The 27,903-nt window shown below is 40.7% G+C and overlaps 1 protein-coding gene across 1 annotated transcript in view; it reads right to left on the bottom strand.

Moving 5' to 3' along the window:
* The window catches only part of gpat2 (glycerol-3-phosphate acyltransferase 2, mitochondrial), a gene marked incomplete at both ends in the record, with an annotated part of 99,633 nt that overhangs the window by 59,256 nt on the left and 12,474 nt on the right, over positions 1 to 27,903 (bottom strand). Inside the window, 7 exons of the mRNA XM_080852376.1 lie at positions 3,636 to 3,735; positions 5,370 to 5,503; positions 9,587 to 9,686; positions 14,386 to 14,520; positions 18,457 to 18,567; positions 20,374 to 20,447; positions 21,028 to 21,138. Coding sequence (XP_080708502.1) covers positions 3,636 to 3,735; positions 5,370 to 5,503; positions 9,587 to 9,686; positions 14,386 to 14,520; positions 18,457 to 18,567; positions 20,374 to 20,447; positions 21,028 to 21,138 — 765 coding nt within the window. The remainder of the gene's footprint in view (positions 1 to 3,635; positions 3,736 to 5,369; positions 5,504 to 9,586; positions 9,687 to 14,385; positions 14,521 to 18,456; positions 18,568 to 20,373; positions 20,448 to 21,027; positions 21,139 to 27,903) is intronic.

The raw sequence follows: 27,903 nt of genomic DNA, 5'->3' as shown, positions 1-27,903 counted from the left end.
CTGAGAGTCATCTGAGCACTGCGGATTGTGTGAAGGATCAACTAAGGAGGTTTAGGAAAGGATTGGCTGGAGACAAAAAGGAAGCGCTGTGTTTGGCATGCAGTGAGAACAACATGACGCTGAAGAAGTGTCAGTGTCACAACTGCATTTATTTGATCAGAAGTTCTGTAGATAAAGCCTTTGACACAGGGCAGAGAAGTGTCACTGAATGCTAATCACAAGGGCAAAGCTAGTGTCTAATCTCCCTCGCTACATCAGGTAAGAGTGTTTTCAGCAACGGTCTCAACAGCCTAAACTTCACCAGAGGTTACAAGCTAATCTGACTGCTTGATTCAGGGAACAACTCCTCTGCCAACATCTCCTTATCTGTTTCTAGACGACAGTGAATGTTATGGGTGAAATTATGGGGAAGGCATCATTAGGCTGAGCACAGAAAACCCATGGGATACTTCTAAGCTTGAGAGTAACATTAAGCATAAGGCTAAACAGGCCAAATAAGGCCAATAAACAGCTTAAGACTCTCTGCCTCTCTCTCACAGACACACACCCATATACACATACACACTTGCAAGCAATCACACAATGAACCCTGATGTATGAGACATATACACACTCCAAACCACACACACACAAACACACACACTCCTACACACACACATCTCTGCCAGGACATCTTGTGGAGGGTGAGCTGAAATCTTCTTTTCTCTCTCCCTACACATGCTTCCTCGCTGATTCATGGTGTCCATTTTACAGTCTGATATTTCATCTTCTCTCTCTCTCTTTCCATTTCTCCTATTCATCTCCTCCACATCTCCATCGCTCACACACACTCGTTCTTTACCCCAGAGACATTTGCATGCAAAGAATACCTCACTTACACCCCCCCAACAACCCCCCCCCCAACCCACCAACCCTCATATCAGCCACTTTAACACCCCCCTAATTACAGTTCAGTTTTCAACTCATTAAACATGCTGAAGACAATGGGGTTGATGTCACCAAACCATACACATATTTTTTGGAGCTGCAAGAAAAAATAACCTTTTCGGAGAGCGGTACATACAGTTGCATGCCCGCCCTGGGATATTCAATTTCCTTTACATGTACAGTCTTACCTTAGCCTGACGATGTCATACTCATAATTCTAGTCAGAATATGAGTCTGATACTGAACCATTGGGCTGTGATTATGGGGCGTGTTTCAACGAACCAGAGGGAAAAAATGCCTCTTCGCTCAATTGGATACCTAGAACCAATCAGAGCAACGTCGTATGACCATTTGATACATTAAAACTTTAACCTGATCCCGTAGGAAGGACGGCAAAAACATCTTTTCGATCGACAAATGCCTTGATCGCGTTTCTCTGTTCCTCTTTCAAAATGAATGCGCTGTCAATATCTTTTGAGATATGCCTGCTCACGTTACTTATTAGCAGCAAGGCTAGCTAGCTACTATGTGTTTCAATGGATTTTTGGTGTAAGCGTTAGCAATCACCTAACAATAATGGTCTAGAGCGTTTCAGTTAAGACATACAAACCTCGGCAACATTCGTGTTGCATATATACAACTAACCGAGTCAATGTAGACATAAAAAAGTAGTGTAGATAGCATAATTTACATTAAATATGTAGGGCTGGGGGTAAACGATTATTTTCTAAACGATTAATCTGGCGATTATTTTATCGATTAGTCGACTAATTTAACGACTAATTGGACGATTAGTCTAACGATTATTTTTCTGTTGCTCGATTACAACCATAATGTATCTCAAATAAATACCAAAAAATGTTTTAATAAGATAATTTATTGAGCACCGTTTTGCACAGCAAAAGTCCAACAATGCATTTCATGTTTATCTAGAGGCACAGTAAAAATGTTTGGTACTCAAATGAGCCCCATCACACTTGGATGTGGTGCTCATTAATTTAAATGTTTCCAGTGCTCATAAAACATGAATTCATTCATGAGCACTGCGCACCACCTTATGTGCAGCCCTGGCCTGGACATTGCTTGGCGCCATTAGTTGACCTTGGCGATTCACATAGTGAATCATGATACATACTATAAGCTGGCCAACGTTAGTCTAATGTTATGTGATTGACTCGTAAATGACCACAGCATGAGTTAGCTCTCTGTGCCGTTTGCCGTGTTGTGCAGCCGTAAGTTAACGTTAACTAAACTGACACAGCTGTCTAGCCGCTAGTAGCTGGCTAACGTTAACTACTAGCAACCAAGCACGAACAAACTGCACGGAGAACTAAGAAGATAGTTAGCTAGCACCACCGAAGTGCGCAGAGCTCAAGCTAGACAACACACTGAACAAACGTTAAATACGAGAGACAATGGGGTGCGTTTGAGAATGGAGATAGAAACGCATCCCATTGTAACGTTGGTTACATTAATTTAACGTTTGTTCAGTGGGTTGTGTAGCTTGAGCTCTGCGCAATTCGGTGGTGCTAGCTAACTATCTTCTGAGCTCTCCGTGCAGTTTGTTCGTGCTTGGTTGCTAGTAAATAACGTTAGCTAGCTACTAGTGTGTCAGTTTAGTTAACGTTAACTTACGGCTGCAGAACACGGCAACCAAGCACGAACAAACAAAACAGAGAGCTAACTCATGGTGTTGGCCAGCTTATAGTATGTATCATGATTCACTACGTTAGATCGCCAATGTAAACTAATGGCGCCAAGCAATTCCCTGGGTTTCTGCTCTCTCAGTCCTTGAGCAATGTTTGTTTCTGTTTGGGTCAACCATGTGTATGTGGCGAAGCGTTGACGTAAAAACATGGCGTCGACGTAATTTTGAAATCAACGCGTCGACATCATCGACGCATCGCTACAGCACTAAAAGTATGTCCCACTAACAAGCTCCCGATACGCCGCCATCTTTGGGAGGATTTCAAATCTACCGCTTGATCATCTGTCCATCATCGTATAAAGCCCGCCCTGACAATTTGATTGGTACGGCTTTATCCGACCGATGATACTCTCTCCCAACTAACTCAAAGCCAGATCGAATCTCCCAGACCAAAAATGTTGTGGGCGGTGTCGGGCTGGTATCCAGGCTAGTCTTACCTAGGAAGTTTAGAAGAATTTGTAGCTAAAAGATGACTTATATCTGGTGAAAATACTTCTCACAGCAAGTAAGAAGACAGACATGCCACATTATAAACAATTGAGGAAATCCAGGGGATGGAAAAGTTAAATACAAACTGAAATTGAAAGAAGAGTTATCTAAAAGGAACTGGGGAAAATGCCTACTGGTGTACTTGGGCAGGACAAAATTACATTTTTGGAATAGGATCTTGCGGGAGTGGGAGTGAAAAATCCCCCCTGTACAGACCTCTAACTGAGGCTCCAATAGACTGTCTCCTGCTAGACAATCCCTCCCCACGCAGGCTCTTAGTCACCTGATCAGTAAACTGATCCCCAAATCTAGCAGGATTAGACAGGGCCTCCCTGGACAGAGACTACACAAAGGGACACCCTTAACATGGTTTCCAAAAAAAGGTCTATTTCAGCATTTCACATTTACCTCATCCATCTTAGTGTGAAGCGTTATGCAGACAGCACCCTACGGGGAGCAGTTCTGCCGACAGTGATGTCACTAATGTCAGAAAAGAGAGGGGGTAACTCACGGCACTCATGATTGGCGAGTACAGGTGGTCCGTTTCAGCATCCTGCTCCGTGACTGCATCGCGTGGGAGTAAAATCACGCCCAACCTTTTGAGTATGGCCCTGTGATTGGACAGAGACAGAGAACGAGAGGCAGATAGAGAGATGGAGGACAGTGTGTGTGTTTGTGTGTATGAGTGAGAGAGAGAGATGAATAGGCAAAATTATAATAATAATATATTATATAAGGCTATTTCCACACTTGGTCCATTTTGCTGATCCAAAATCGAATGTGATTATTCCCCCCTTCCCCTGTCCCCACTGGTTTCTTTGCACATTACATTATTGCAAACCATGGTTATGTGTGTGAATTGTTCCATCCAGACATGCCTGTGAAGGAAGGGACCATTAAACTACATGATGCAGAGGCTGATCCTCCCGCCATGGAGTATGGTACATAGGATCTGTGTGTGTACCTTATGAAGGAGTTGTTGACCTGTACCGGAGTGATGGTTTAGGGCACACGCAGGCTGTGTGTGTGTGTGTGTGTGTGTGTGTGTGTGTGTGTGTGTGTGTGTGTGTATGTGTGTGTGTGTGTGTGTGTGTGTCAGAGGTTCTGCTAGAGAAAAATGTTGAGTTTTCATTTTTCGGACATTTTAATGAGTCAAATATGTATTTCTGCTTCTAAATTAGCCTATTGAAGAAAACTGACAGCATGCGTAGCTTTAAGAATAACATAATCAGGTTGTTTAGAATGCAACATGTTTACAAGTAAAATGACAACAATGAAACAATGAGTACAAAAGAAAAAAAACATAAATGTCTGATGCGCGTCAATAAGTGGCCGTTAATTGCAACCTGCTGTGGCGTTAATAGAGCGCCGCAACATGGTCATTGCTATGTTCTATGTTCAATGACTGCAGAGATTCAAAAATGTTTCGACCCTCTTGTGAATCCATTGCATCGTCCTGTCTTTTCGCAGTGCTAACAGAACATTTTTCTGTTACCATCAATTACCTCGCAGCCAAGGAAACTTTTCACTCAATTCCGACATAAACGCCCAACACTTCGGCCTTTTCTCTGGTGAAGCTGTTCGAACATCTGGGGCTTCAGGTATTCAGTGTTTGGAAAGTTCACTTTCTACATGAACAAGTTTAGTTCATAATTCAAAATTTTGAACTTAGTTTACAGCTCCCAAAAATGAACTTGCGAGCTATTTTTCAAAATCTCTATGCAATTCCGCTCTCTGCCTCTACGCAACTTTGGCACTCTTACGCACGGGCATAGACAGTAGGATGAACTGAAACGCGTTCAGACGCAACACTGCAGGTATAACAGGTTCATTCTCGTCAGACAGTTCACCCTCATCAGTCGCGTTTGGCTTCTGAAAAAAGCTTTTAAGGCTAGTCTGCTTGGCCATGTTTGATCATTCTCACTCAGTTCGCTCCCTGTTTGTAACCGACGGTTTGCGCTTTATTAAAAATGCAGCATATGCGTATTTTTTAATAACTTTCAAAAGGCAGAATAGTCTGTTCCTTTAAAACATAATAAGGGCAGAACATGTTTGCTTTAAATGCCTTAATATTAGGATTGTTGTCAAATTCAGATTGCTTTTGGGGGACGGGATTTTTAAGAAATTTCAATCAGACATTTTGACCGGTGAGATCTAATATTTTCGGACATTTCAATTTCTTTCCGGACAAAGTCCGGCAATTACCGGACAACAGAAACACTGGTGTGTTTGTGTGTGTGTTTACCTTATGAAGGAGTTGTTGACCTGTACTGGAGTGATGGTGTAGGGCACACGCAGGCTGTGGCAGAACAGCACCAGAGCAATGAGGGCCTGATCCAGACAACTGTGACGCACGGACACAAAGACCAGCGGGGTATTCTGAAACACACACACACACACACACACACAGCTGTAATGCCAATCTCCTATATCCTATCTATCTCTTCATCTCTCTATGTCTTCCACACCCAGTCAGGTATAAACCCAGGGCTTCTCTCTCCATGGGAGTTCCCCCTCTCTCACTCTGCGGTGAGAGTGCTGTGTGTGTGCATGTGTGTGTGTGTGTGTGTGTCTCTTACCCAGTTCCCACCACATTGCACATTGCTATTATGCCGTATTGAGGTTGTGTGGGAGTGGGAGCCAATGTCATGAAAACAGCAAAGTTGTCTATCCCCTGGGGAACTAACTAACTATCCCCTGGGAAACTAACTAACATTAACAACATTCTACAGCCACTAGTAACATTAACGACAGTCTTTAGCCACTATTAACATTAACGACAATCTTTAGCCAAAAGTAACATTAACGACACTCTTTAGCCACTAGTAACATTAACAACAACCTTTAGCCACTAGTAACTTTAACGACAATCTTATGCCACTAGAAACATTAACTACAATCTTAAGCCACTAGAAACATTAACGACAATCTTTAGCCACTAGAAACATTAACAACAATCTTAAGCCACGGCTCGAGAGGAAAAGTGAGCATCAAGATTGACGTCTTCCAGAAGGTGGAGGAGGTACCTCTGCCCCTTTATCTACTACACTGATATCAGAGTAAGACCCATTGATGCCCCATCCCTTGATTCCTCTCAGGATTGTTTAACGTCTTACTGAGGTTGTTTACCATCATCCTCAGATAAAAATATATAACTTCAAAACATCATAAAAAGAAAAGGTAGAAACACAGATGATATGCTAATGATATGCATAACTAAGCAGCTAATTCATTCATATTTATCTCTTTTCCAAGTGAGCACTGGTAAAGAAAAGGCAGCACCATACAAAAACATACAACATAAAACCCACAATGGATACAAAGAAGGTATAAATAAGTAAATAAATAATGGGTGTGTGGCGAAAAGCATCGAAAAGCATTTAAAATGAAAAGATTTCCAATACAAATCTTCAAAACCAGAAAGAGGGAGTTCAAGGATTAACACCCCCCTAGCAACAGCCAACTGTTTAAATAGAACTACACCGCTGGCAGCAATCTCTCTTCTCATGGAGGTTTACGCTCACTATTCCGTAACATGCTGTTTCGTGGGGGAATAAAGACACACAAAACTTTGCTATGACTGGCGACTAAGTGAGGCAATTCATTTTCGATTACAGATTTATTTTCATCTGACACACAAAACTTTGCTATGACGGACGACTAAGTGAGGCAATTCATTATCGATTACAGATTGTTTTTATCTGACACATTAACAGATTTCGTATGTGAAAGGGGCTTGTGTGAGTGTGTGTGTGTGTGTGTGTGTTTCTGTGTTTGTGTATGTGTGTGTATTGTAAGATTCATGAACAATCAGCTGCTGTGACCACCCAATGATGGCCAGCAGAATATCCAAAATGGTTATCTTATCATGGTCACAAAGGAAAGGTCCACACACTGGATTTGCTCAGACACCTGGGGTCAGGAAGCAAACGGAGGTGTTGGTGACTGCAATTAATCATAGTATGGGAATGGGGGAGGCCATTGAGAACCATCTCAGACAGAGAAACCAGATTATCATTCAGAACAACAAAAGGTGGCCAGACCTGTTTGCATTACTAGCCAAGCTCATTTACATTAGAAGCCTAGGATGGGGTCTTAGAACTGTATTTATGGCTAGAATTGGAGATGCTTGTTGTTCAGTCCTACACCGCTGAATCCGGTGTATGTTGCTTCGTCACTGCACTTTACTGGAATAAAGATTGCTGCATCAGAAACTTCCTTCATTTCTAACAGTATGCAGGTGCATGACTAGCAGCAAAATCTACTAACGTACTAGTCTAAACAACTTCAGAAGGACCAGACCATGCTCACATGCACTGTGTCCATGAGGGTTTCTCTGTGTGTGTGTGTGTGTGTGTGAGAGAGAGCTTGTGTCCATGAGGGTTTCTGTGTGTGTGTGTGTGTGTGTCTGTGAGAGCTTGTGTATGGCTGGTGTGCCTCACCACATGAGGCAGCAATCGATAGCTAGAGTCTTTAAAGGCACAGACTGACTCACTATGCAGAGAACCCAGCAGGACCACATACACACAGACCCAGTAGACCAGTAGATCCAGATGGTTTCAGTATTTACCCACCTGTGTGTGTGTGTGTGGGTGTGAGAGAGCAAGCGCACGTGTGTGTGTGTGTGTGTATGAGAGTGCGCGCACGTGTGTATGTCCGCTCTGCCCCACCAGACATGAAGCAGCGGTCGATAGCCAGAGTCTCTGTAGGCGGAGACTGACTCAGTGAGCAGAGAACCCTATTGTCATATGTGTGTTTATTAGCGAGTCTGTTAATATCAGTGCATATCATATATGTTAGTCATTTAGTGTAGTCATCATGTCAACTGTATAAGTTGTATTTCACTCGTGGTACTGTCAGTTCAATCAGTTACTGTCGTTACGGAGATATGGAATGTTCACCGTTACGCGGCGCGGTGTGAAAGGAACATATCCGCATAGAATCATAGTTTATTAACATCCATTGTGTATACTATATTCATTCTTGTTGTATATATAATTGTTAATATCTGTACGTCTTGTGATTCATGTCATTCATAGAAACCATGGATCATTGTCTCATTCAGTACATTGTTCAGTTCACGGTTCAGTATCCCTGTATATGAGTCATTTACAACGGCAATCATATTCACGGATTATCATTCCATCATCTGCGCCTTTCCCTTCATCGCCTTATGTGTGTGTGCAATAAACAGACATCATTGGAACTTTGGCATCCATTCATGTTCTGACCGGACAGACCTGTGGCGATTGTCACTCATCACTATTCAGTAATCAGCTATACAGTCCTTTTTGGGATTCATCAATATCCCCTATTTTATACTGTCAGAATAGTTCGTTTGGTGATCTTGACTTGGGGGCTTGTCTATGATGTGGATTAGGCAGCAAAGTGCATTAAGTATGTTTTGATAGCAGAGGAGTCAGTAATGTGTGCGTTATATTTGCATTAGTTAAGTGTGTATGTGTGTCAGTTTCTATGCCGGAGAATCATCCTTATGTGTGTGTGACTTATGTGGTGGTGACAAGCGAGTTCTTTATCAGTAGTTTATAAATGTAGATGTTATGGTAATTCGGATTCTGGGGAGACACCAAATGTCTTTTGTGTCTCAAGTTAAAAAGGTTTGGGAACATTTGGTCTACTCTGCAAGAGGAAATGAAGAATAAAGTAGATTCGTCTTGGTTGTTTGTTGGGTATCAAATTGACAAGACAACCGATAAATGATTCAAGAGCGCTTTCGGCCTTCTCTTTTATGTGTCTGGAGGCAGAGATGCTCCGTCACCATTCAGCATCGTAGATGCACAGATGGAGGACTTTAGTTAGCGCTAAAATCTCACGTGTCTGTTGTTAGTTTGGCCTCTGCCTGTCCTTTAGTTTCTATTCATGCTTTTTGTATTGAATAACCTCAGTTGGTAATACATTTAATTAATTAGATTAAATTAAATCTATAGTTTGTTTGTTTATTACTGAGAATGGAAAACTGTTCATACTGTTAAGACAGGGACATACTACCATTGTCAACACATTTAGCCTAGGTGACATTTCCAGTATTGTCTACAGCCATTCGACAATTATCACTGGGAGCATGATCATGTATTGCTTGAATGCAGAAATATATGATGCACCGGCATCATTTTAGTCAATTTTCCCCAAAGTTCAGAAGAAGTCACCATTTAAGTGCTTACTTAAAAAAAGAAAAAATACTTTCTTACTGCCTAACTTTCTTGTGTTTACAATTTTATGCTTCATACTCTGTTTCAACCACTAGCTGCCACTGAGTTCAGAGTATAGTATACAAGTGGCACACAAAGTCAGTGTTCAAGGATGTAGTTCAGACAGCCGAGGGCATGCCAGGTGGGGAGGGGGGTATGATGGATGGCTGGAGAGACAAAAGGAGCGAGAGATAAGAGGAGATGGATGGGTGGAAGGAGAGATGGATGGGTAGAGCGAGCGGAGAAAAGTTACCAGCTGGGCAGCTCGACGCAGGGCGGCCAGTTGGTTGAGGTTGACTTGCACACTGCAGTAGAGGATGTCAAAGAGCTTCAGCAGGAACCAGCCTACCAGTCTGAGAGAGAGAGAGAGAGAGAGAGAGAGAGAGAGGAGTTATTAAACTAGCCTGTGAGTGTAGAGAGAGGTAAAAGACAGAGTGAGAGAGAAGGAGAGAGTGAGTTATTTGTCAGAGCTTTAGTAGGAACTGACAGGGTTTGCTGGACCAAAACATCCTCAGAGAGCCACTTCTCCCAACCATCCAGGAACAGTTTGGTGATGAACAATGCCTTTTCCAGCACGATGGAGCACCTTACCATGAGGCAAAAGTGATAACTAAGTGGCTCAGGGAACAAAACATTGATATTTTGGGTCCATTGGCCAGGAAACTCCCCAGACCTTAATCCCATTGAGAACTTGTGGTCAATCCTCAAGAGGCGGGTGGACAAACAAATAAAAACTATTTCTCACAAACTCCAAGCATTGATTATGCAACAATGGGCCGCCATCAGTCAGGATGTGGCCCAGAAGTTAATTGACAGCATGCCAGGGCGGATTGCAGAGGTCTTGAAAAAGAAGGGTCAAAACTGCACATATTGACTTTTTGCATTAACTTCATGTAATTGGCAATAAAAGCCTTTGACACTTATTAAATGCTTGTAATTATACTTCAGTCTTCCATAGTAACATCTGACAAAAATATCTAGACACTGAAGCAACAAACTTTGTGAAAATGTAAATTTGTGTCATTCTCAAAACTTTTGGCCACGACTGTATGTATGTGTGTATGTGTGTGTGTGTGTGTGTGTGTGTGTGTGTGTAATAGTTGCACTACCTGGTCATTGCTCCTTTTACTGTTTTTTTATTGTATTTATTGGGTTTTATATGTCTTGTAATGATTATTTATTGTATTTATGCACCTAGTGGAGTAGCGCTCCCAATTTCATTGTATTGCAAAGTACAGTGACAATAAAGGCATTCAATTTAATGTATGTATGTATGTATGTATGTATGTATGTATGTATGTATGTATGTATGTATGTATGTATGTATGTATGTATGTATGTATGTATGTATGTATGTATGTATGTACAGTGCCACTTGAAAGTATGTGAACCCCTTGAGCACTTAAGCGTTTTCTGTTGTTTTACCATGATTTTTCATTTTTTTATCACCAATTTTCCATAGATGAAATGTCAGGTTTATGTTTATCATTTGCATGTACTTGTTTAGAGGAAATTGTTTGAGAAGCTGAAAAACTACATGAAACATGGAATTAGTCCATTTCAAAAGTAAGTGAACCCCCAGCTGAATTGATAAAGTCAAGCAGGTAACAGATTCAGTGAAACTTATTTGGGTGATTAATTAGTCAATTGAGCAAACCGATCATCTGAGACATCCTTAGGGAAAGGTTTGGGCAACACAGATTAAAACAGAGAGGAAACCAACCAAACTACTGTAGTGCCAAGGTGTACCCACACAGATCAACAATGCCGAGAGGAAACGAGGTATCCGAGAACATCAGGAAGAAGGTACTGACAGCCCATCAGTCTTGGGAAAGCTATAAGACCATCTCCAAAAGATTCCAGCTCCATCCATCCATCCAAGACAAATCATTTTGAAATGGAGGGCATTCAACATGACCGCATCTCTGCCTAGAAGTGGACGCCCATCAAGACCATCACCAAGATGCCCAAACCTTTCCCTAAGGATGTCTCAGATGATCGGTTTGCTTAATTGACTAATTAAGCACCCAAATGAGTTTCACTGAATCTGTTACCTGCTTGACTAGCTTACTTGACTAGCTTACATTTCCTTTATTTTACTCTTTTTCACCTTCTGCAATTACTCATACAAGGATGGATGGATGGATGGATGGATGGATGGATGCAGGCACGTGCACAGATAGACCCCTAGTGGTGCTCAAGCACCAGCCCTTGTGCCCTGGTTGAGAAAAAGTGCCCTTTTTGCTGGCGCCCAATTTTTTTTCATTCATCAATATTTTTAGAATAAAAATTAGTCTCTCTGTCATCAATTTCCCCAACTGTGTTTTGATATCTGAGGGGGCATTTATTTGAGTTCTTGTAAGAATTTCGCCCGACATGCTCCGCGGCATAGACATAGAATAGTATTCTATGCCTAGCGGTGCTCACAAGCCCCCGCCGCGGCCCTCCCTCCTCATCCCCCACATCAGTGCTGAGCGCCAGCGCCAGGCCGGTGCAGCCTACTTCTTCACTGACCTGCAGCATCAGACAAACAGGTAATGACGGTGTTTGCGCAACCCCTCGACGTTGTTTGTTATAAATTAACAACAACATTAGTGTCGCTGAAACCATTACGTCTGAAAACATAACTGGTCCGACGTTTCCTAAAAAAATGAACAAACAACTAACTTAATTTCAAAGCATTGTCCAGCTGTTTACTGACGTTTGTCATGCTTAATGACATTATTTGTCTGAAAGTGCTTATTTTGTGTTTCGAAAGTATGTTGAATTTATGTTTATAAATGTCACGAGAATTCACAGCTAGAAAATAGCAGGTAAACTATGCTAGCTCTCGGTGTCATGCTATCCTTGTCCCACATTGTTTAACGTGATATTTATGTATCTCTTCGTTTTGCCTGTTTTACAACGATCAAACTTGTATGAGTAATTGCAGAAGGTGAAAAAGAGTAAAATAAAGGAAATGTAAGCTAGCTGTCTTATCCTGCCAAGAGGAAACACAGGTTGAGAACAGCATAATTAGTGTAATGCTGCTTATGCTTTAACACTAGAAAACAGTACAATTATTATCCATAACATTGATTTATCTCATTCACAAAATTTGCAGCAGAATGCCAAAAAAAAGACAGAGTCAAGAAGCAGAAGGCCAGGGAACTGCAGCAAGCAGCTCAGAGTAGCCGCTCCTTTTTAACTTGGATCAGGCCATCAACGAGCCAATCAAATGAGGGAGAATCAGTTACCCTACTAATATATAAGTTGAAAATATCCTTCTGTGTTTTTTTTATTTATCATTATTATATAATTTCATAAATCATTTTGGCAATGGGTGCCCTTTTTTTTTTTTTTTAGCACCTGCCCCCCAAAATGTCTGTGCACATGCCTGTATGTATGTATGTATGTATGTATGTATGTGTGTGCATTAGGGGTGCAACGGATCAAAAAACTCACGGTTCGGATCGTTCCTCGGATCAGAGTCACGGATCGGATCATTTTTCGGATCAGCAAAAAAAAGAAAATATATATATACAAGACAAATAAACATGTGGAGGAAGGGGCTGCTTAAATGCCGCGGTGATGAGCGGTTGTTGAGCCGCTTTCGGTTTCACTCCTGTCAGTGAAACACCGGGGTGAAATGCTGTAAATGCGTGGCCATGCTCGATGTGTTTCCACTGTTGTATGGCTTTCTTGTGCCACAGTCAGTGGCGGTTCTAGACCATTTTTACTAGGGGGGCCAAGGAGGGGCCAGGGTTTAACCAGGGGGGCACATAAAAAACCAGCAACAAATGATATTTAAAGATTATAAACTTATATTACTTTAAAAACATATAAACATGTATAACTTAACATTATAAGAATAAGTGCAAGAGAGGTAGGGCCATACAAAATGAACAACAAGTCTTTTACAGTCATTTAACCCACCATGGGCAATGCTGAAATCACTGTTACAGATAGTACAGTGTGCAAGACTGTAATTGTGGTTTACTTTTATAAGACAGGGGTACGTACACCTTTGTATAGTCTGTTGTAAAATGTCTTACATTTTCTTTTTGGGGGGCACTCTCCCTGTGCCCTGTTCCTAGATACACTGAACTGATTAATTTCATTATTGATTAATTCGGTCGGGAGAAGAGATAAAAGCCCGCCCACACTGAAAATGTATTTGTTGACTTTCCGAAACAGGTAAATCAGGATGCTCCTGAGGCACACACGCACAGTCTCTAGGTCCCTCTCCCTCTCTGTCGTGAGCGCGCTACACAGATGCTAACGCAGTTTGGATCACGTCTGTCTCGTGTGCGCGGTCTGGCTCGCTCGCTCTAGATTCCGGGAGATTTTAAGTAATTTGCGGGCATCAAGGAGTCGTTATCAATATGCGGGAGACTCCCGGAACTTCAGGGAGACTTGGGATGTCTGTGTATTCACATAACATCTGGGAAAGTCAACAGGCATAGGATATTTCCATCTTTTGGTTCTTGAAAAAAGTCTTCTCTGCCTTCATGTGGCAGAAAAATCACCAGCTCAGCCGGTAGACAGTTGTATATCATCACTATGGTTACCACTACAGGCACAGGCAGACTACCAGCTTAAGTTTAAAACCCAGCGATCTATTAATGATAGGGAGCGAGCTAAACATTTAAATCGTAGCTCCTCTCTCCAACAAGCACCACACATGGCAAACTACAGTGCGCTGTTTTAATTTACCCGTGTGGAACGTTGCGTCGCATTAGTACCGCTTTTGGCGCTTGGTGTAAAATCATAATAAATTCATATTTTGTTTTATTTGGTCAGCATGGTCATTTATTTTTTTCATAAATCAATCCGCGGATCATGCGTGTGCCGAACCGAAATAGATGATCCGAACGGATCACGGATCAATGATGATCCGTTGCACCCCTAGTGTGCATGCATGCATGCATGCATGTATGTATGTACGCATGTATGCATGTATGCATGTATGCATGTATGTATGTATGTATATGTATGTATGTATGTATGTATGTATGTATGTATGTATGTATGTATGTATATGTGCGTGTGTGTGTGTGTCAGAGGGCCAACCGGAGAAGGGCAGGAGAGATGCTGACGGTGGTCAGGCTGAGGACCTCCCTTGCTCGAGCCCCAGCTGAGGCATCCAGATGGTCCAGGACACTTTCACCCGCAGAGTGGGCCACATCAGACAGCAGGCCCCATGCCCTGGGCACACACACACACACACACACACACACACACACACACACACACACACAAAGAGAGAGAAAACAAACACACACATCAGACAATATGAGACAGTCACAGGACTGTCCTCCAAACAAAGACAGTGATTGTGCATGATTTAGCATGTTTAGGACACACACACACAGACACACTTCACGCACAAAACAAGAGAGCGTTGAGACAAAGCCCAGCAGCTACACCAGGCTTTCAATGCAGTGTTAGAAATACTGCACAAGAAGGTTAGGCAGAGGTCCTTGTCCTGATGAAACCACTTGTGTTTCTATTCAAAGAGGGAATGGAGAACCTTCATGAGGAGGGTGAGAATATTTCCACCGTTTCTAGAGAGTTCAAGAGGGACTCGTTCTGAGCTACTGCTCTACATCTCTCCTTGTTTTTTCCCTTTCACCCCTCTCTCTCCAGGGTGTCTGCAGGTTTTAACAAGTGCAATTTTAGACTTTTTTAGACCTTTTTTAGACCATCATGGGTTCAATTTAAGACCTTCACGGCGTATCAAAAAAAAGAAATAACAAAGCCAGACTGCGGTCAATTGACATTTATTGTCAATGAAACAAACATACAGCCGCGGAAAAAATTAAGAGACCACTTCAAAATTATCAGTTTCTCTGGTTTTACTATTTATTGGTAGCCTGACGATGTCATACTCATAATTCTAGTCAGAATATGAGTCTGAGACCGAACTCTTGGGCTGTGATTATGGGGCGTGTTTCAACGAACCAGGAAAGAAAATTCCTCTTCGCTGAATTGGATACCTAGAACCAATCAGAGCAACGTAGTATTACCATCTGACAGATTAAACTTTTACCTGATCCCGTAGGAAGGACGGCAAAAACATCTTTTCAATTGACAAATGCCTTGATCGCGTTTCTCTGTTCCTCTTTCAAAATGAATGCGCTGTCAATATCTGCTGAGATATGCCTGCTCACGTTACTTAATTAGCACTCAAGGCTAGAAGCTACCATTAGTTTCAATGATTTTTTTGGCCAACGCGTTAGCATAACCGATCAATAATGGTCTAGAGTGCTTTATTAGGACCTAAAATCCTCGGCAACGTTTTGCGTATACACAACTAACCGAGTCAATGTAGACATAAAAAAGTCGTGTAGATAGCTTAAATCATATAAAATATGTCCCAATAAGCTCCCGAGACGGCGCCATCTTTGTTCGATGTATATTCCGGTATATTCTATCTATATCTGTCCATCAACGTATAAAGCCCGCCCTTACAAATTGATTGGTTTAGATTGCTTTCTCAACCTTTTTGAAACGTTAAATCTCTCCCAACTAGCTCGATTCCAGACTGAATCTCCCAGACCAAAAATGTTGTGGGCGGAGTTCAGGCTGGTATCCAGGCTAATTTATTGGTATGTGTTAAAGTAAAACGTACATTTTAGTTTTATTCTATAACCTACTGGCAACATTCCTACCAAATTTCAAATAAAAATATGGTCATTTAGATCATTTATTTGCAGAAAAATGACAATTGGTCAAAATAGCATGGAAACTGATAATTTTGAAGTGGTCTCTTAATTTTTTCCGCGGCTGTATATACATCCATTATTTTACATGCTTCTAAGCTGTGCACTTTTGGTGGCAATTTCATCCTCCATGTCTTTAGCAGCCCTCCTCAGAGCATTGGATTTTGAGAGGAGCTCTGCCATTTTGCTGCCAGCCTTGCCCATAGTGTCAGATGAGCCCAATTGTTCGCGAATGCTGGACGCAGCACTAGAACTAGTACTACCGGTAGAGCTATTATTTATGCTAGCTGCAGAACAAAACTGGGCTATACCATGCGAATGTCGCGCCGCATTTGCCGAGTCCTGGTGCTTACTTGACTTTGTGTGCGATTCCAGTGCCTTAATGCCCAGGGTGACGAGTTTTAGAGTTCTTTTGCAGAGAATGCAGTAAGCCTCACTGTCGTCGGGAACGCGTTTCAACCAGTCCGAAAATTCCGGTCGCGAGAGCCAGTTATCATTGAATTTGCATTTCCCCATCTTCTTCTGCCATTTAGTTGTCTTCTACTTCATAACTTCCCGCCTTGCTCACACACAGGGAATCAAAATACTTGCTACTGCAAGTGACGAGAGTACATTTCCGTTTCACATCCGTAGTTTTCTTATTACGTTCCACTAACAGCAACATGTCATGTAGAACTACACGGACCATAACTGCACCCATTACAGGAAAAGAAAAAACAGAACGGCGTGGAAAAGGACGTAAAAAAAAATATTTTTTGGGTCGATATTTTGCATTGAAACGTAGGTCTTAAATTACTCCAACTCAATTTTAGACATATAGTGCAAAAAAAAATCGCTATATTTTAGACTTTTTAAGGCCTAAAATGGAAAATGTGTAATTTTAGACTTTTTAAGACTTTTTAAGACCCCGCGGACACCCTGTCTCTCTCTCTCTCTCTCTCTCTCTCTGATAATGATAAATAAAGAGGCAGAGATTGGATGGAGAGATAGAGGGAAGAGAGAGAGAGTTCCATTCTGCCATACACCATGTCCCCCCCTCCCCCCCTGGCAGTTTGGAAGAAAAGAATAGAGAAGAAATACAACCATACATCCTTTATGTCTGTCTCGTTTTTATTGCCCACATTCTTTCCATTTAACTTGTTCATTTATTATTGACCGACCCTCCCTCCCTCTCTCGTTTTCTCTCTCTCTCTCTCTCTCTCTCTCTCTCTCTCTCTCGCTCATGCCATTTCTTTCTTCACTTTATCTCATTCCTCTTCTTCTTCATTCATTTCAATCTTGCTTACTGCCTCCTCTTCGCTTTATTCCCCATTCATTTCTCCCTCCCTCTCTCTATCTTTCTTCCTCTTTTTATCGCATTCCCCTTCACCCTCTCTCATTTTAATCTTGATTACTTGCGTTTCTCTTACCATAGCATGGTGAGATAGCATCTTCCCCATTACTGAGAATTAAAACACTAAATTCTAATGCTGACTGGTAAGTATTGTAAGGGGAGAAATATAGGTTATAGGAACACGTATAACTAAGTGCTTGACAGTTTCATAAGGTAAAGGTTATAAGAGCATCTTATCTATGGCTTTTAACAGGTGAGTTATGCTCCCTACCTCCCTCATATTCTCTCTAATCGTCTCGTGGTGTTATTCTTATGTCTTCCTACTTGAAATGGAATGTTGGGTACACAGAATTAGAAAAGAGTATAATGGACATTCTATGAGAGAGAATTGTAGAGAATTGAACAGTATCACAGTATATCATAACAATGAATTGAACAGTATTGAACAAAGTACATTGCACAGTATTCATAGCAGTAAGTAACATCAAGGTCCCTCGCCTAGGGACAACGTAGGGAAAAATGTTTGTCAATTTCAATCTACGAACACACTAACCTGGGTACATCGGAATACGCAGAATTATTTCTCTGTTTAGCCCGTCCGTTTTATGTTAACATGACGCTTATTGCCACTGAAAACACTCTTTGAGGAGCATAAATAAAAAAATGCCGGGTTGGTGTTGGACAGAGGGGACGGTTTCAGAACCTATGACGTATGGTTGCCTTGACATGCCATGAGCTTGTGCTTAAGTACCCACCACCAACAAACATCTTTAAGACATTCTGGCACTTTGGTGTGGAGTTTGAACATTTGAAAACAAAGCTAAACCAATAGTGTGGACAGGGAACATAAATGTTTAACATAAAATCTGCTTTTTCAAATGTACCCGGCTTAGTGTGGACGCAGTCTAGTTCTACGATTAGGTTGTGCTAGGTTGGGCTGAGGTGTTATATGGTATCTAACACCTTTATATCTATATAAATCACAAAGCACTATGTAGTTACACAGCGTTCACTGTCTGAGTTGAGGTGCGCTGACTTGATGTGGCATGATATATATGGTGTTGTAAAACTCTATGTCCCACTAACCTGTCACTGCAGCAGACTCTGTGTAGTCGGTCATGGGCCTTACTGCTGTAGACCCGGCAGCCCCCTACGAACAGCACACAACACACTCTCCGTACCAGCCAGCCACGGTACCTGAGAAACACACACACACACACACACACACTCTGCCACTTTTAGGACATCAGTGTGGTGCCATAAGAAACTACAAAGAAAAGGCAACTTCACTCGTATTTTGCTGTGTGATGTATAGAAGAAATGCTTATGCAGCTGAACTCGTCACTGGAGGAATATCATTGTGAATGTGTGTTCTTTGTGTGTGTGTGTGTGTGTGTGTGTGTGTGTGTGTGTATGTGTATATGTATGTGTGACTGAGTATGTGTGTGTGTGTGAGTAAGTGACTAAGGAGTGTGTGAGAGCGACATACAGGTTTCTTTCCCCTGTATTCATGCAGTACTATCTGACAGTGGCTTTAAAACAAAAAACGTAACCCATCTAAATTACTTAGAATTTAATTGCAATTTAAACTCACTGTACGTTTCTGGTAAAAGATGGATACAAAAAAAGAAGCTTATGCAAGGGGTTAAGATGAACAAAATCCTCTTTTGTAGGAGCTTAAAACAAATTAGGCATTTATCGTTGAAGAACAGAGAACTAAAGTAATTTGTTTCCAGTGGAAAAATGAAGGACAAATGACTGGAGGTAATGAATAACTTAAATAAAACGTAGTAGTAAGCAGAAAGGTTGTAAAACCATTCAACTTAAGCTTTAAAGTGGAGGGGGCAAAGCGTAGCTGGCTATAGTCCAGGCCTAATCGCTACACTGACACAAATCTTGTCATCTTTTGGGCGCCCACATCTTGGCACACTTATAGACGCAGGGATATGACTTACACCAAATATAGCCACAATTTTGAAAATGTGCTAATGACAGAGCGAGGCTAATGTGATGTCATCACAGATACCTGTGACCTTAACACATGTGTGAGAGGTGAAATGTAATCTATTTTTATTTTTTTTGTGATTTCCAGCAGGTCATTTGTCATTTCTGTAGCATGACCTAAGGCAAGGTTGACCTCAGATAAGGTATTATTTGCATACATGTTATACATAACCTGAATGTGCACATTCTGTGATATATTACAAAACACACTTTAAACACTCTCAGTGAGTTTTATCGTTTTCTAAAACTAAACAAAAAAAATGTGTTTTGTAAAGTAGATACACGCAGAGACAAACAGGACAAACCCAGCTGGTGGCTTTCCAGCACTGGCAAATATTAAATTACAAACAAACCGCATGTAATTTTGTGCACCCAAACGTAGAGTACAATGATCAAATAGGCCTATTCAGTGGGGAGAAACAGCTTAATCCGTTTAGAGATAGTGAAAGATACAGTAAGGCCAGGGATGAGTCGCTGATCACTCTCTTGCATCAACACACATGAAACACATCCAGCTTTAGTGAAAAACAAGGCGATGGGGCATTTGAGAATTCCACAGAGAAGCGCAACAGATGCACGTTCATTCATGTCAGACTTTGTGAGTTACTGAATTAAGCCTGCTCAGTGGTTGCTTCCGTCATGTTTTCATCTTTAGTTATTTACAGTCAACGTAGCACACACTTCAAATCCACAAAGTTTGGGCAGGAGCAGGAAACTGGCAACTCAGTAATTCTTTGCAAAATAGTTCTGGTTGGTTTTATCAAAGTACATTCTTCTTTGCTACAGTTTGGCTTATGCCTTCAATATCGTAATTCTTTGCAAAATAGTTCTGGTTGGTTTTATCAAAGTACATTCTTCTTTGCTACAGTTTGGCTTATGCCTTCAATATCTCTTACCCTTGATGAAGATGCAACACAGAGTGATAGGAAAGAAATGAGTATCTAATAAATCAAATGAAAGACATTTAATACTGAAGCCCGCCCCTGGATACAACGGTACCTTGTGTGAGTCTCATTGATGTTAAGAAGGTTCTGGAAGCCAAGAGAGGGGGTGTTCTGCAGCAGCTTCAAACCCTGAGAAACAGAGAGAGGTTGCTGTGAAACACACTTCATAAAACATAATATTCGCAATCAGACAATCACACAATTTATTTCCCCAGGGGGGCATATTTTAGTTCTACAAGTCACTGCTGAGTGCAGTCACAGAAAATGCTGACACCAGTCTAAATAAAACAAGTTCCTCTGATTGCAACCTTGTTTCTAGTAGATCACTACAACAGCACTGTATTTGTGGAGCAAACAACATAAGTGTTAGTGGAAATTAGTTTCATTCAGAAACAAATATGGCTTAATTGCTTGGAGAACACACCACTTCTACAAAGTACTGATGCAATTCTGCACTCAACTCCTGCAGCTTCATTTCATCTGTCCTATACCTCCTCCCTTCTTCCTCACTCTCTCTCACGCCTATTTATATTACACACACACACTCACAACATTCATACACACACTGCACACACACTTCTTAGGTACACACCATTCACAAACACACATTCTCCCTCAAATATCCATCTTCCCTTTCTGATAAACTTGCTTTCTTTTCCATCCCCCCCACCCTTCCCCCTATCATCCCCTCTGTACCCCCCTATCTCACCAGGCTCTCAGGGGAGCACTTCTGGCAGCATTGGCCCACTAGTGGCCTGAACTTCCCCAGGAACGGAGTCACCGTCTTCAGCTTCTTACGGATCTTCACCCCCCAGGAGACCTGAGTGAAGACACAATCCAATTACATTCTCTTTACATAGTGTCAATAACAATTGATATCATCTCAAGGAGCTTAGCAGAGCCCAGACGAAGAGGGGAAAAGAAAAACTACCTATAAACTACACTATAACTAACTTTAAAGGAAGAAACTTTAGGCAGAAACCTTAGCTCAAAGGGGGAGGGGGGGGGGGGGGGGGGGGCAGAAGGGAAGGGAGGAGAGATAATCAGAGGCATGCAGATTCATTCATAAACGCATCAGGATAACACATATGAGCATACATACAGTGGGGCAAAAAAGTATTTAGGCAGCCACCAATTGTGTAAGTTCTCCCACTTAGAAGATGAGAGATGCCTGTAACTTATGGAATCGAATCAAATCAATGTCATAAATATTTTGTATCTGTAATATAGATTTTTGTATCTGTAATATAGATTTTGTATCTGTGAAACCATCTAGGGTAAACGTACCTATTAAGCCCACCAAATCTGCTTCTCAGACATTAATAATATATACCGCCCAAATTTAAGTGAGAACATTTTAGTTAAAATGATAGTCTAATGTCTCATTTGAAGTGTCAATAATTAATTTATACCAATTTTCAATGTTTATATTGTTTAATTTGTCAAAATATGTCAAAAGTCTGGCATGGGCTTAATGGGTACTTTATGTACCCTTTAAGCCCATGGGTGTTCCAAATATGATTTGTTGATAAAAACAAATATATATTAAAAAGTACTAACAATCCAAACGTGTTCTATTGAAATAGGCAATCTCTTAGCTCTCAATAGCTATTTTCATTTCGTCTCTACTCCTTTCCTCTGGCCTGTAAATGGCATTTGAAATAGGAGTGATTATGCGTGATCAGCCTTTTCAACACAGAAAAAGCTAAACTTACAACATGTCTTCTTGGGAATGTAGCCAAAAAACTATTCATGAACAAAATCTAAATTATAATGGAAATTTATCTTCAATACTTCATCTTTCAATATGTGTTGCCATTTTGTCTGTATCTCCATCCTACATTGTACTGTTGGCATTTACAACTGGCCAAAATTTCTGGTCCAGACAGCTGGTTGAAAGTGCAGTTGTTTTTATCTAGATATCTGAAGACCTAATGACTGAAAGAAAGAAAGTTTCCTGGTTCAATAGTAATATTCTAAGGTTAATAAATGAGTCAATTTCAGTAATAAGGTGAGGTCAAAGTTAGGTAAGAAAATGGTTCAAAAGTCAAAAGGGAGAAAATCTCCATTGAAACACAGCCAAGTGGGCCTAATGGGAGAAAATCTCCATTGAAACACAGGCAAGTGGGCTTAATGGGAGCAGGTGGGCTTAAAGGGAACATCAGTGAATATCTGGTTAAAAGTCAAAATATTTTATTCTACACACATGACATTAAAGAAACAACTACATGCCATGAATCTATATATGCTGCACTAACATAACATGAAAATAATGAATTGATCATGCATTTAAGTAATTAGCTATACTCATTTACATCAGCTGTAAATGGTGTGATTTTTTTGCCAGTGTTCCCTTTAAGGCGAGACACTACAGGTGAATAGGGTAAAAATCTTAAATAATAGGTATCACCATGAAACTTTCTCAGTTGATTAGTCATGTTTAGATGAGAAAAAAATATATTACAATTTTTTTTTTTGAATATGCAAATTAGGCGTTCTCATTAAATATGCGCTAATTTGCATAATGTTTAAAAGACCATGTCCTAAAGCCAGGTTAAAAAATCCTTTTCCCTTTTGTTGGCATATTAGATGGGGAAAAAATTACAGAGGGATTTATGGATATCTACTTTTGTTTTCCTGTAAATCAGAAAAGACTGTCAATAGCCTTAAAAAAAAAAATCGATTTTCGCCATGTTTTTGGGGATATAATGTTATATAATTCAGGCTAGGAATAATATATTTACAAATCCCTCTGTAAATGTCTTCATAATATAGTTGGGTACAAGACTGGAAAGTTTGGTGTATATAGGTTGAACTGAAGTGGAGTTATTATCCTTGGAGTATGACAAAAAAACTCATGTTGAGAAAATCGCATTTAAAGATTCAGGAAGTGTCAAGCCATACCACGTGATGCGTCTGAGCGAATCACGTTATCAGAAACCACCGCAAACCAATGAAATTGCGTCCTTAGGTTTAAACCCCCGTTTTTGCTAACATCATTGGTTACTGCTGGAAAGGAAATGTCCTTATTTGGATTAGATAACGTTGTGTGAGAGCTATTGCGCTTTCCAACGGTACCAAACATGTCAGGCATCAGAAAGCCGACATACTGCACGTTACGTTAGACTGCTAACTTTCCTGGAAACCTATGAGAATGCTGACGCCGCGAACAGACAAAATGTGAATAAATATACACATTAATGTATAATTAGGATATTTTCTTTATGCTAGTATGAAAGATTACATGTTTAGGGAGTGAACTAGCTAAAAATCTCAAAATTGACCACTGCTGAAAAAACGATGTTTTTGCCTGCCGTGTCTCGCCTTAAGCCCACTTGGTAAAAATGTTTAATAAAAAATAAATAAAGATAAATACACACATATATTATCAATTTAATAGTATAATAATATATTCTGCATATAAAAAAGTAAACTATACATGCTTATCATGCTTTATGTCATTGCAATGAACAATGCTATGCAGCAACTGTATTGATGCAGCATGTGGGCGGTTTGCTAGTATGCCAATATGCATATTTTCACTTAAAAAATATATATGTCTAATTCTAGTAAAATTCTAACATGTGTTTTATTTAAAGCACTAATCTCTTAATTTTTTGATAACAAATGAGTACTGACCAAAAGAAGGAGCAGAAATATGTCAGAAATGTTCTTTTTTCAGAGCATCAAAATACATGACGTTTTTTTGTGTCTTCTCCTGGGAGCATCAGGCACATGTCGCACATGTGCCTCGATAACTCAAGATCGACAAATCTGATTGTCTTACAATAAAAAGTATAGTTTATGTAACAAGCAGCTTCATTGGAAGAACCATGAACCAGCAAAAATGGTGAGGTAGTTTTTATTTTATTTGACTCAGAAGTCACAAGTGGGCTTATATGGTACGTGGGCTTAATAGGTACGTTTACCCTACACTTTCAAAACCTACAGATACAGATTTCAAATACGAAATGTATCTACACTTTCAAAAACTATCTTCACTTTCAAAATCTATCTGCAGATTTCAGTTACGAATTACGGATACGGATATCAAATACGAATTACGGATTTCAGTTACGAATTAGATTCTTTTTGGCACTGTTTTGACGTCCTTTCTAAAAGAGCCAATCAGCGCTTTTGGCAGATTTTCAAAAGCGCCAATCAACACATTGTATCCTGTACTGACTAGCCAATCTGGCTAGTTGAATTTGTCGGGACCTAGCTCGCTCATTATTCAATAGTTCTAAACCTAGATCTGCCACCGCTCTGCCTAGGGTGAGATCTGGGGTTTCCCCCGCATGGTTTGACTACAATTGGGTGTACGAACGCCGTGGGGGAAGTTACACAAGCATGCCTTATGTCTGGCCCAAAGGGGCAGTGGTTATGACACTTAGGCCTATGTGGGAATGCGGTGCTTGGTGGAATACATTTACTGCGCTTGACATGAGCTCTGCATGCGAGCAACGTGTAGTTTTCCTCGGCACAAAACTCGTAACTCTCCGCAGGCTCTGGAGATTCGGGGATCGTCAGCCTACAGAGTAATTTTTAATTCACCACTAAACTGTCACCTTTTAGGTCTTTGTTCACTGCATTCTACCACGTAGAAGCTGACGAACACATAAAACTCGTAACTCTCCTCCGGCTCTGGGGATTCGGAGATCGCCAGCCTGTAGAGTACTTTCTAATACCACACTAAACTGTCAACGTTTAGGGCTCTGTTCACTGCCTTCTACCACGTCAGAGCTGATGAACACCTGTACTATTTAGTTATTCTTAGGCTCTGGCGATTCAGAGATCGCTTGGCTGCAGAACGCATTGTAACTTAGAAATTGGTCTCAGCCACATCTAACAAATAGAATCTAATGAAAGTGTGGCAAGAACTCCAGCTTGCTGCCTCAAATATCTCTTCCACTGAGACTATACAAATCGCTTCCACAAAAAATACACAATAAAGTGTTTTCAAGGACTTCAAAAATTGGTTACAAATAGGCTACCCCAAAGTGCCATGAAAAGAATAAAAAATTACATTGCAAGGTGGTTTTGAAATCAGGCTGGTCAATATCCAGTTGAGGATGCATATGCACTTAACGTTATACCCCCACCACCACCTCTGCAGTGTCTGGAGAACAAGACAATAGCAGTCTGTCTGCTAAATGTTCTCATTGTGATAATGGGTCATATGAATACTGTTCATGGTTAACTTAGGCGATCGATCGGTCACAAAAATGCTAACGTTAGCTTTCGTTAGCTACCAAAGCAGATCATAATATCTTCCATTCAACGACAAGGATCTGAGAAACAGGTGGAACGAAGTGTGGAGTGAAAACCACTGACTGGGATCACGATGTACCAAATATAGGCCTTCTTACTTGTGCCATTTCTCGGTGTCTGTTCCGTGACTGCTGCCTGCATACACCGTTTCAAGCTAGCGCTGATTGGCTAGTCAGTAAAGGATACAATGTGTTGATTAGCGCGTTAGAAAATCTGCCAAAAGCGCTGATTGGCTCTTTAGAAAGGACGTCAAAACAGTGCCAAAAAGAATCTGTAATTCGTAACTGAAAACCGTAATTCGTATTTTATATCCGTATCCCTATCCGTAATTCGTAACTGAAATCCGTATCTGCAGATAGATTTTGAAAGTGAAGATAGTTTTTGAAGGTGTAGATACATTTCGTATTTGAAATCCGTATCTGGAAATAGATTTTGAAAGTGAAGATAGTTTTTGAAAGTGTAGATACATTTCGTATTTGAAATCCGTATCTGCAGATAGATTTTGAAAGTGAAGATAGTTTTTGAAATTGTAGATACATTTCGTATTTGAAATCCGTATCTGGAAATAGATTTTGAAAGTGAAGATAGTTTTTGAAAGTGTAGATACATTTCGTATTTGAAATCCGTATCTGTAGATAGGTTTTGAAAGTGTAGATGGTTTCACAGATACAAAATCTATATTACAGATACAAAATCTATATTACAGATACAAAATATTTATGGCATTGATTTTATTCCATAGTAATTTCCATCATAGGTATATAATATGACAAAATGAGAAAAAAAAATCCAGAAAATCACATTGTCTGATTTTTAAAGAATTTATTTGCAAATTATGGTGGAAAATAAGTATTTGGTCACCTACAATCAAGCAAGATTCTGGCTCTCACAGTCCTGTTACTTCTTTTTTAAGAGGCTCCGATGTCCTTGTAACGGGACCGAGCGGTGTTGCCTTGTGCGGGTGGGTCTGACCAAAACTCAGAGTCATAGTAGTTTGAAGGAGCTTTATAAATAAAACAGGACAAAATGATTCAATCACCAGTACAAGCTTTACCCCAGTGAAGACAAAGAATATCCAGCTCAGTCATTCATCTGCTTAGCCTCACACACAGGAGGGCAAAAATCTGCAGCTCTTCCACTCTCTCATCAGAGTAAACCCCAGATCTCCCCATTTGACAAACCAACCGATACATATACACCAGGGACCAACACCATTTACAAACAGGGGGTACACTTCATAAATCAATCAGCATACCAAATACATGAAACACTCTAATAAACAAATGGGACATAATACAGGATATAAACAGCTTGATATCAAGTCCATACATTTTGATCAGGTTTCCCTGGAGCAAAATACATATTCAACACAGCTGCCGATTGACAAGGGCGATCTCCGTTATCCCCACTACTAACAACAGAGTAAACTTGCCCAATCTCCCCCGGAACCAAATAAAGATTCCGTATCTCCCGTCGGCACCCTTTTCTCCGGGACCGATGTTTACAGCCTTGGACAATAGCTCAACTGCGCATGCCGCTGGTAACTCCTTACACTTATCCCTCTTGATGTTTACCTACAAAATAAATGTCTTTACCATGTACCAAAAGTCTCTTGTATGTATACTGTATGCCCGTTAAAATGTGTGGGCATTAGAATGTCCGTGTACCGTGCGTTAAGTGTATTGTGTGTCGTTGTTTGCTATTGCTTCTGTGCCGGAATGGCACTGTTTCTGTGCGGTCTCATCCAGACCGTCACAGTCCTCCACTCGTTACCTGTATAAATGGCACGTATTTGAACTTGTTATCTGTATAAAAGACAACTGTCCACAACCTCAAACAGTCACACTCCAAACTCCACAATGGCTAAGACCAAAGAGCTGTCAAAAGACACCAGAAACAAAATTATAAACCTGCACCAGGCTGGGAAGACTGAATCTGCAATAGATAAGCAGCTTGGTGTAAATAAATCAACTGTGGGAGCAATTGACCTATCGCTAAGCCCCGCCCCCCATTGTTACTGTTGCTAACTCGGACACGCTATCAGAGCTGACTAGAGTTTACAATGGCAGCTATCAGTGTCAAAAATATATCCCAAGAAGCTCTAGACAACTTTTGGAGACAAAGGGACCTGATTTCGTCTAGAAACCTTCAAAAGGGACTTAATTATGCAATGGAGGGATATGTATACAATTTAAAACTCGATATGGTGGATAACAAGCTTAAATTTGAGGCGAGAATTTACAGAGCTCAATGCAAGAGGGAGAAGCCTCAACTCACGGTCATCGCGATTGCAGATAAATACATCCAATACCAG

Source organism: Sprattus sprattus (assembly GCF_963457725.1).
Source record: "Sprattus sprattus genome assembly, chromosome: 15".
NCBI classification, from domain to species: domain Eukaryota; kingdom Metazoa; phylum Chordata; class Actinopteri; order Clupeiformes; family Clupeidae; genus Sprattus; species Sprattus sprattus.
This window is presented reverse-complemented; position numbering and strand designations above follow the sequence as displayed.